The sequence below is a fragment of the Mustela erminea genome, chromosome 12 (genome assembly GCF_009829155.1).
Source record: "Mustela erminea isolate mMusErm1 chromosome 12, mMusErm1.Pri, whole genome shotgun sequence".
Lineage (NCBI taxonomy): Eukaryota > Metazoa > Chordata > Mammalia > Carnivora > Mustelidae > Mustela > Mustela erminea.
In genome coordinates this window covers 51,325,036-51,336,337 of record NC_045625.1, presented here as the reverse complement: position 1 = coordinate 51,336,337, position 11,302 = coordinate 51,325,036, and the positions used below count along the sequence as shown (strand labels likewise).

Here is an 11,302-nt window from a genome sequence, read left to right as displayed (position 1 = left end):
TAACTCTTGGATTGCAATTTGTCTATATTAGACTGACAAGATATGTCTGCTGCTGACTCAAGTGTCACATTGGCACATTGAGCATGCGGATTTCTATTTTAACATTGAAGGGGAGGGCAGTAGGCCACTCTTGATTTGACTCACTTAGAAAAGCCCTAAGAATTGAGATAAATTTCAAAATGATGTGAAAGAAATCTGTGATATTTAAGGTCTGATCAGTACCTAATAGTGGTTTAAAATTTAATAATTAAACCCTGCTGATCGAATAAAGATTATGCCAAATCTGTAAAGGAGAAATAAATATGTCTTAAAATTTGGCATTCTTTCTGGAAACAAAGAACCATCAAGGCTGAGAAACTGCTAATACATTTCTCTTCTTAAACAGAAGTTAGAATTAAATTTTTTTTTAATTCAAATGAGAGATGCAATTTAAATACGATACTAATTTGCACATTTCCCACATTTTCCACAATATTTCAACTGTACAATGATGATATGGACAGAATTATATGTTTCTATATTCTAATATATTTAATCCTGGCAGACTTTATTATTAATTTCTGTAGAAGAGACATCATCACTTTTAAATGTTTGCACGAAGAATTGCACAGGAGAGACATTGTTGTTTGTTTTGGCATTTTTATTCAGATAGTATTACAGATCTTTAACTTATTGTTCTGAGTTACAAATTTAATATTCAGTATTTCACTTATTTGTGTCATTTTTGCAAATAATACAAGAAAGAACTTCTTATGTATCTTCTGAAAATGTGTAATTTTTTTTAAGATTTTTTTTTTTTTTGACACAGAATGAGAGAGAGAGATCACAAGTAGACAGAGAGACTGGCAGAGTGGGAGTGGGGAAGCAGGCTCCCTGCTCAGCAGGGAGATCGCTGCTGGGGCTTGATCCCAGGATCCTGAGACCATGACCTGAGCCGAAGGCAGAGGCTTAACCCATTGGGCCACCCAGGAACCCTGAAAATGTGCTATTTTTCTATGCTTAAAAATTGTCTGCCAGTAAAGAACCTTTGTAACTCAACAATAAATAAACAATGCAATTAAAAAATGGACAAAGGACTTGAACCGACATTTCTTCAAAAAAGATCAATGTCCACAAAGCACATCAAAAGGTGATCAATGTCATTAGTCATTAGGAAGATATAAATCACAGCCATAGTGAGATACCATTACACACTCTCTAGTACAGCCATAAAAAAGGGAAACTAACAAGTGTTGGTGAGGATGTGAAAAAACTGGAACTCTCATAACGTTGTTGGTGGGACTGTAAAATGGTGCAGCTGCTGTAGAAAACAGTTTGGTAGCTCCTTAGTAAGTTAAACATCGAATTACCATATGACCCAGTGATTCCACTCCTAGGTATATATATAAAATAACTGAGAACAGGTGTTCAAACAATAACCCATATGTGAATGCTCATAGCAGCTCTATTCACAATAGGCCAAAGGTGGAAAGAACCCACATATCTATCGGAGGATGAATGGAGAAACGCATTGTGTTATACTCATATCATGGAATATTATTTGGCTAAAAGAAAATGACGTAGGTCCATGCTACAAAATGGATGAAACTTGAGAACAATGCTAAGTGAAAGAAGATGGATGTAAAAGGTCACATGTTATGGTTCCATTTGTAGGAAGTATTCAGAAGAGGCCAATCCAAGAGACAGAATGCAAGTTGATGGTAACCTGGTTACAGTCTCTCTGTCTACTTGTGATCTCCTTGGGGGCGAAGATGGGAAGTGGAAACAGGCAGTGAATTAATGGATATGGGGTTTTGGTTTGGGAAGGTGAAAATGTTCTGGAACTAAATACTGGTGATGGTTGCCTAACACCATGAACATGCCTAAAGACATTTTATTTGTAGCGACTTTAAATGGTTATAATGCTACATTTTATGTTATGTGTATTTTATCACCAAAAAAAGAAAAAGAAAAAAATTTTCTGCCCACTCATAGATTCAGGATATTCTTTTTGAGGCAGGTATGTATATTTATTCTTGTACATGATAGAAGAAATTTCACTGTTTTTCAAAAGAATCTTTCTATAATTGGATGAAATGATACCCTTTTGAGTGAACAACAAATAACCATTAAGAATGTGCATTCATATTGATTTTGTGACAACCTTTTGAATTATGTGATTAGAATTTCCAATCTTAAACCCAATGAAATCTTACAAGCTCAGACATAATGCTGTATTTCAAGTGACAGGTACAGAGTAAGGGATCAGAGACATGTTTTAGAATTAAGTGGATCCATATTCTGCTTTTCTAATACCAGATGTGGAACATTGGGCCGGGTATAGTAATCTCTCAAGTCTCAGTTTTCTCATGAGTAAAGTGGGAATAGTATCTATTTTACCATGATGTAAGAATTGAGTAAGTACATATATGAAAAGTAGTTAGCCCTGGACCCAGCTTATAGTAAATGTTCGGTATGGGAGTCACTTCTAAAACAGGCTTTTGTGTACTTTTTCTAATCCTTATATAAGTTTCGTGGGATGTTTACCTTTGGTGGGAAAGAAGCCCACTCAACCTGCCTTAGCAGGGTTCTAATAGGGAGCGTGTCTTTGATATGCTGACTAAATTCTGGCACAAAGCAGTAATTTTGATTAAATGAAGAGGTCATCAGTTAAAGTGTTCACCTCCCTACTTTCACAGCCACCTTTTCCCCACCTTAGCCCTCTGTATTCCAGAACCCTTTCACAGAAGAGAGCAATCTACTTTTGGTAAAACTCTAGTGCTAGCTCAACGCGATCCCTTTACTAAAATCCTCACAAGTAGGACGCGTTAGCACGGCAAAGAAAAAGATGGTGATTGACTATTTGAAGTTTATAAAGAAGGAAGGAAGGGAGGGAGGGAGGGAAGGAAGGAATAAAGGAAGGAGAAAGGGAGACCGAGAGGCAGAGAGGGATGAAGAAAGAGGATAGGCGGGTGGAAAGAAAGCTGGTTTTCTTTAAGCTCAGAATTACTGATTTCAATAGGTCCAAGGACACATACTGCGAGGCCGTGTGGGTCACACTCGCTCTGATATTCAGCCAACTGAATAAAGAAGCTGCCATAAAAACTTAAAGGAAATCGTGACTCTTGCAAAACAAAGGACAAAGGGTGCGCAAAGGATCATAATTCAAATGGGAAATCCGCCCGATAGTCCCAGCTCAACACACGGCTTTCCACATCTCCCTGACATTAAGTCAGCTTGCTGGACTTCAGCTGCACCTAAAGCAGTTTTGCTAAAGGGTGTGAAGAAAACACTTAAGTGTAGAATTTATTCCCTGATCCTCAAGGAGCTTACAACAGCGCTGGGGAGATTAGCCGTGTAACTAACACTCCAGGGCGGTCAATGAAACGTGACAAACGAGTTGGCAGGGGCCTTGGAGGCGGAGGAATTCACAGTTAAGGATCATTTGGGGCTAGGGGCTTGTCAAGGAAGACTTTAAGAGGTGGGAGGTAAGTTAGGCGCTAAATAGCGGGTAGGGTTTTAGGCGGGCGGGAAGGCGTGGCGTTGGGAACCGAAGACTCCCGCAGCGCTTGTCCCGCCGGCGCGCGCAAGGGACAGGCCTAGCCCCTTGGGCCACGGCGCGTGCGCAGTCTAGCGCTGGCGCCGGGCGCGCGTCCCGCGGAAAGCCCGCCAGGATCCGAAAACGCGAGACCCCGCGGTCCAAGGCGGGAAAAGGCTCGCGCATGCGCGTCCCGGAGCTTCGGGCTCGCCGGGATGGGGAAGGGGAGGTGGAGTTTCCAACAGGGAACTTGACCCGTTAGCAGCCGCGGCTATGGCGGCGCGCTCGTCGCCCTCGCCGCTCCCTCCGCCCTCAGGGCGACAGTTGGGCCCCTGGTCCCCACGTGTTGGGCGGGGAACTGTGGTACACGCAGTGCGCAGCGAGGCCTCGGGGCTTGCGAGCGCAGTGCGGGAAGGCGTCGTGGACAAAAATGATATATGCTGGCGGGGCGAAGAAGGGTCAGGGGGCCGGCGAGGGCCAGGGGGGGCGGCTCCGGCTCAGGCTCCCCTCCTCAGCTCGCCCAAGGGGTCCAAGCGGCTAGAGGGCATCTCGGTAGAGGAGGCGATGGTGACCCGGACGCAGCTGCTGGAGGAAGAGCTGAGCAGCCTAAAGGAGGAGCTGGCCCTGTGTCAGGTATCGAGGTGGCCGCCGGCCTTTCCCCTACACAGCGGGGCCGGGGCCGGGCCGGTGGGTAGGCGCGCCCCTCTCCCTCTGCCTTAGGCGGCGTCGCTGCGCGGGTTCGGGACCCACCCATCTCCGCCCCGCGGCGCTCCCTCCCGGCTTCCACACGCAGCCCGGCCCCCTGCTTGGTGCTGGGGGGACGCGGCACTGCCCGGCTTCCTGACCTGGGGCTCCCACCCCTCTCCGAACAGGCTGGGCAGGGTTCGCCTCGGCGCCCTGGGTTTGGTTTTCTTCACTTGGATGCCACCAAAACGTGCAGTCGCACCGCCCCCCCTCCCCAAAAGCCCAAGTTCCCGGTCGTGACGGTTAAGTGGTACTTGGAGAGGAGTTGAGTGAGTCCACGAGTTGATAGGTTGAACAGGAAAGTTGAAACACATCTATTAAAATGAAATCCACCGATGAAGGAACCTGTTTTTAATTTGCAAACCCACACTTGTTCTTAAGTCAACCTAAGTTAAACTTAAGTGGTAAACACAAATCAATAATTTTTAGGGAGTCTTAGGCCGGGAACTTTCACACATAATAGACGATGCTTGATGTTTATTAATCAGCTATACGAATTCTATAGTCCTTGAGACAGAAAATTCATTTTCATGTCATCGTGCCAGTGAAAATCATTTAGTAAATCAATTATGTTAATTTACTTGCCTGTTCTATGTAGGGTTATTAAAGATGGCTTGACTGCATTCATGTTCAAAGAGATTTGATTTCATTTGAGTTTTGCATCCTTACCGCCATCTCTTCTCTGATTTTACCAGAACCTTTAGACAGCGTTGGGCGATATAAATGTTGGGGATTCACTCAACAATAAATCGTTCAATCACTTTGTCTTCAAGATAGAACCGATTAGGAATTGCTAACAACCAGGGTAACTTTATGAACAGTATCATCAGTTAGGTTAGTAAAAATTCTTGAAATTCATTCTCTCTCATAGTTTGTTCTATTGGATTATTTTGCCCCTTTTGTAGGTCCTTGCTGATTGAGTCAAGGCTGTAAAAACAGGACAGTTTTGTTCAAATTGAATATGCATTTGTTTAAACAGGCTGGGGAAATATATGTGACTGCTTTTTCATTTTCCCATTTTCTGTTCTTCACTGGATAAGGAGCGAAGGAACAAATGAGAGACACCAGTGAACTAAAGCATTTTTGTCCTCTGCACACCTCACCCTTGGATAAAGATGTTAACCCATGATAAGGGTTTTGTAACTTGGACAAGTCCTAATCTCAGATGCTATTTGCCCATATCTTCTTTACTCTCCCTTTTCCCTTTATATCCTAGTTACAGCTGTCTAAGGAGCTGAGATACTTTTTACAACTGACTTAAGGAAATCACTCTGTTGGAAACAGCCCACTGACCCCCTCCCCCAAATCCATTCCCTAGTCTTTAAAAATGTAGTTTCACATATGGTGTTGGCTCTTGTGACCTTGGAAATATGTGGACTAGGAAGATGATTAGATTGCTCTAGGCAGATGTAAGAATAGAGATGGTCATAATTGGGCTAGGATCATGGTTCTTGAGATTTTTGTAGTATTGACACTGTCAGATAACCACAGGCATTCCAGTAATGTGAGATGAGATTGTCAGTATCCCATTCAAAACTGTGGTCAAACCACACTCCTGCTCTTGGGTAAACTTGGGAGAAATAACAATTGAACCCCCAATTGTTTTATAAAAAAAAAAAAAATTTACATAAACATTCACTTTTAGACCTTTTTATTTTGTTCTACTTACTTTCTTAGCTAGAAATCACATACCCAAAAATGTAGGATTAACCCCGTTTTTCAAACCTTTCAAAAATTGCAACTCAACATAAATTCATTTTTCATCTTAACCTAGTATGTATACACACATACATATACCTAGAATTTCAGGAACAATGTTTACTCTGTTTGTCATGGACTTTGATTTTTCTTCAAAATTCTATTTTTTAAGAGAATACCGCTCAGATCTACCAAATTAATTTGACACAGAAATGGATCAAATGTACATTTTGAGGAAAAATATTTCTGCAAATTAATCTAGTCATAAGTAGTAGCTTCATACAGGTTAGTTGGGTTTTTTCCCATGTTTAGCTTACAGGAATTCAATTATATGTACTTGGTGGAGAACAAGAAGATTTGAGTGGGTCCATATACCATTCCACCCCATTGGAGTTACTCAGAATAAGCATATAAAAGAAAACAATATCAGTTCCAAGTATTTATCATCCAACTTTATGTGAGTGTAAAATTGAAGGTTTTTTTTTTTTTTAATGGCTCCATACTAGCAAGCAACATGCACATAATGCTTAGCTGAAGAAAACATCATTAACTTCAGTGTGGGGAGAAAAGTTGTCTGAATTGGACCTACTGAGGATAAGAAATTGGCTTCCTAATATAGCTTGTCCTTCAAGTGTGCTTCAAAGGACAATTTAAAGTTTGTGACATTTATGCCTTATTCATTGATTTAGAACCCAACTTCACCATACTCTTAATTTTGATTATGAATTTCAAGAATGTGTTCTATTTGCAGTTTAGGATATTGTAAGTATGTGTATGGGCACATTTATTACCACCCATAGAATACCAGAAGATAAGAAGTAATGTTACATATGTGTAATATATAGACATATATATACATACAAATATATTTGTGTGTAATGTATGTATGTATATCTCAAAGCTTATTTTCTTTTTCAGTTGCAGCCAAAAATAATTCACTAAACCTGTGAGCCAGTTTCAGGTTCAAACTTATTTAGGGCATTTAAATGAAATATATGTTGATACCTGGCTGGATAAGCCGGTAGAGCGTGCAGCTCTTGATTTCCAGGTTGTGTTCAAGCCCTGCACTGGATGTAGAGTTCACTTAAAAAATGAAATTAAAAAAATATGTATATGTTTATTACTCCAACTTTAGTGATGAAACTAAGTCTAAATGAAGCATGTGATATTAGAATTAAGATTATATGACTAGTTATATTTTTTGTTAAGATATTTAGGTATGTTGAAAACTTATCCATTTCATAAAGAAGAACAATTTGAAAACCCATTTTGTAAAAAAGATTTTATTTATTTATTTGACAGAGAGATCACAAGTAGGCAGAGAGGCAGACAGAGAGAGAGAGAGTGGGAAGCAGCCTCCCCACTGAGCAGAGAGCTGGATGTAGGGCTCAATTCTAGGACCCTGAGATCATGACCTGAGCCAAAGGCAGAGGCCTAACCCACTGAGCCACCTAGGTGCCCCTTGAAAACCTATTATATAATTAAAATCCTCACCATTGTTAGTAGTTGTGTTTTGGTATGTGAATCTTTTTGTGTAATTATTTTTTGTAATAATAATTTATTGAGAGGCTACTTTGTGCTATGCTTTGTAATTAAACTCATTCCATTGTTTTCCCTGCGTTCTGGTAGGCAAATTATTTATTTAATGAGGGACATAGTTTTCATATGTTTGTTGAATTCATTCCTCCAGTAGAGATAAAACGAGGGTCTGTTATGTTGCCAGTCATTAAACTAGGTGCGGGGAAAAGTATGTACCCAGTGAAAAAGATAATTTTGGGTGTCTGTGTCTGCCAAGTTGATACTTATTTCCCTACCAGCTAATAAGTGAAAGCCAAGGTGAGTCCATTACTAAGATAATATAGATTCAAATCTCTGAGTATTTGGTCAACTCTTTTGTAGGCTGAGTTTACTATACTTTGTGATGTAGAGATTTTTTTCGGTTTTCTTGCTGTATCTCTTTCACTGTGCTAGAGCTAAGCCGTTTGTCATTAAGTCATATTTAAGTGGAAGTAATTCATTTTATAAATTATGAAATTTTTACTCTTTTACATTTTTACTTAATGCTAACCTTAATTCTTAGTATTTTAGGTAGAAAAGTTGAGGTGAAAATACATGTAAATCTTTGCTATTTTGTTTTGAAGTGAACTGTAAGATAAATTTATAAATATTACTGATTTCCAGGGATTTTGTAATTTCCTCATCATGCTTTTAAAAATAAGAGCTATTAGAGCACATTATGTTGCATGGTTTATTCTTTCTTACCTTCACTACCTTCTAGGCAGGTTATGACATGTGATTTATATACTGACATTTCTTGTTTTTAACTTGAATCATTTTAATACCCAAATTCTAAATTCTTGTTTCTAAAAGGATAAAGTAAAGCATGATATATAGGAATGTTTAAATAAGGTAGTACTCTCTAGTACTTGGGCTGTCAGAAGTCTTCTGAAAACAAGTAAGTAAGCAGTCAAAGTAGATCAAAGATTTGAGCATTAAAAAATGAAAACATAAAAATTTTAGAAGGAAGTGAATGTAGTAAATATATTTGTAATCTCTGAGTAGAGAAGGCCAATCAGAAAAATTGATAATAAAATCCATAAGCCATAATAGAAAAGATGGAGAAATATGAATATATAAAAGTAATAATTACCTTTTTGCAAAAGCACTCCATCATAAATAAAGTTAAATAAGCAACAACGTACTGGAAAACAATATTTGTAACCCATTTTGTGGACATGAGTCTAATTTTAAGATTCCCAGCAGTAACTTTTATATTTCATTTGCAGAACTTGGTCACATCCCATAGGTAAGAGGGGCCAGGGTTTTACTTGGGCAGCAAAGAGCCAAATGGTTTATGTTACCAATAGGAAGGAGAGAATGGATGATGGACACAGATCCAAATAGAAATATCTGTCGCACAAGTAAAACCAACCAGCCAAATAAAATAATATGAAATGTGCTGTGAAAAAAAAATTAAATAGGGTAAAGGGTTATCAGAGACTTAGGAGTTTGGGTGGCTGTAAATATAGTAGTCAGAGAATTTTCTTTTGAGGTGACATTTAAGCAAAGACCTGAATGAAGTGAGGAAATAATCTACATGAAAATCTGGTGCATGGTACATGTGCAGAGGCCCTGGCACAAGTGGAACAAGAAAACCAGTGTGTATAATAAATGGAGAGAGTGATAGATAAGGTTGCAGAGGTGTGTATGGGTCAGATAATGTTGGGTTTTGTAGCCTTGTTATAGAATTTGGATTATTTTCTTAATCTGATGGGAATCCATTGGAGGATTTTGAGCTAAGGAGGCCAGGGGACCACTATGGATGGCTAGGCCAGAGATGGGGTTGATTTGGACTAGGAGGATGGTGGTGGAGGTGGTGAGAAATGGTTAGAACGGGACATATGTTGTAGGTAAAAACAATAGGATTTACTGACTGGATATGAAATATGAAGAAAAGAGAACAGAATTGACTTGTAAGTGTTAGGCCTTTGAGCAAACGACTTAGATGATGGCATCATTTTCTGAGCTGAAGAGTAGTAAGTTTGTAAAAAGTAGGAAATCAATAATTTTTTTAAGTTAAATTTGAGATATCTACTAGGTATTCAGATGAAATTATTGAGTTGGAGATTGGTGTCTGCACCTAGGGGTGGAGAAAACAGCTAAGGATGGAAATGTTGTAAGTCCTCAGTATGTAGTTAATACATAAAGCCATGGAACTGAATGAGGTCCCCTAGAGCAATGGTTCTCAACCTTGAGTGCACAAAATCACCTGAGGAACTTTTAAAAAAGATACTGGTGCTTGAAACTTACCTGAAACCAATTAAGTCAGAATCTCTAGATCATCACTGTTTTTAAAAACTTCTTTTAAAAACTTCTCCCAAAGTGACTCATAACTCAGTCACAATTGTCGTAACAACTGGCCTAGGCATTACGACTAAAACTGCCCATTGTCTATGGGATTCAGCTACATAGAGGACCTTGAAAAAGGAATTTAACATCATAGCGGGGAGGGACATCTGACTGGTGAAAGTAATAGAGTGAATGGAAGTGAGGAAGTAGAGACCATTATTATAGGTAACTCTTACAAGGAATTTTGCTGAAAAGGGGGGCTGCAAAATGGAGCAGTAAATAGAGAGCAATTCTCTTTTAAAGCAAATTTTGTCATGTTATTCAGCATTCCAACCTTTACAACCCTGAAGTGTCGCTGGTAGAAATAGTAAACATGAATGTGAAGTGCCAGAATGTGGAGTGCTAAGAACTTCTTAAAATAAAGCTTTCCTGTTCTATATAGTAATAGAACTAGGGATCAAGTAATTTCTTTCATTGTTTTCATTTAATGTAGTGTCTTCTCTGATTTAACTACAAAGCAGTGCATTAAAAATGTCTTTTGTTTCTTTAAGGCTGATAAAGAATTTGTATGGTCTTTGTGGAAACGTCTCCAGGTGACAAACCCAGATCTCTCACAAGCAGTCAGTTTGATTGTAGAAAGGTGAGCTCTCAAGTTACTTTTCTATGAGTATTTGGTTTGTTGAATTTGTTTTGCTTTATTATTAAAATTAAAACTTGGCATTAAGTCCCTAAAGAGATTTGACTTCCAAATGAATGTGGAGCATGATATTATAATTATTGGACTTATTTCAAGGGGTGCCAAGTCACCAAATACAAATAGGCCATGTCTCCTGCTCATATTCTGATGTATTTGGGAAGTTGGCAGGTAAGAGATAATGCTATGACTTGGACACTGTGTGCGTCTAATGTGTCTGTGTATATGTGTGTGTTGAGCTCTCACAGCTCAACTTTAAAAATTGGAGAAGTACCTATTATTTGGCTTTTTACTCTGAAACCACCTCTATTCACAGCTTTCTAGACATGGCTCACTTTTCCCCTGAGGTAACTGCATTGTGTACTATAAAGTCTGAGATGACATTGTCAGAATAGAATAAATGTTCTGAAATAGACAGAGGGATTTCAGTTAGTAGTCTGTATTACACTGTAGGGGATGCCCATTCATTTAACTATAGATTATTGGTCCTCTCCTTGGTCATTAGAAACAGCGGAGTGATGCTGGGTACTCTTTATCAAACATTTGGTATATAGTAGTCCCATGAAGCTTAGCCTAACAATTAAAACACTTGGTTTCTTATTAAATGGTTTCCAGTACATTGCCTAAGTGAGAAGCTAAGCACATGGATGCCTTTTTCCTTTTCTTTAATTGAATCATGATTATATAATCTGAATATCATTTTTTTAACACTTTATTTATTTATTTGACAGACAGAGATCACAAGTAGGCAGAGAAGCAGGCAGAGAGAGAAGAGGAAGGAGGCTCCCTGCTGAGCAGAG

The 11,302-nt window shown here is 39.1% G+C and overlaps 1 protein-coding gene across 4 annotated transcripts in view; it reads left to right on the top strand.

Moving 5' to 3' along the window:
* The first annotated feature begins 3,704 nt into the window (after nucleotides 1–3,704).
* CNTLN (centlein) overlaps nucleotides 3,705–11,302 on the top strand; it is a 292,701-nt gene continuing 285,103 nt past the window's right edge. For all 4 annotated transcript variants that reach the window (XM_032307449.1, XM_032307446.1, XM_032307448.1 and 1 more), the window contains exons 1-2: nucleotides 3,705–4,150; nucleotides 10,360–10,448. In XM_032307449.1, the coding sequence (XP_032163340.1) occupies nucleotides 3,791–4,150; nucleotides 10,360–10,448 (449 nt within the window). In that variant the 5' untranslated portion in view covers nucleotides 3,705–3,790. The remainder of the gene's footprint in view (nucleotides 4,151–10,359; nucleotides 10,449–11,302) is intronic.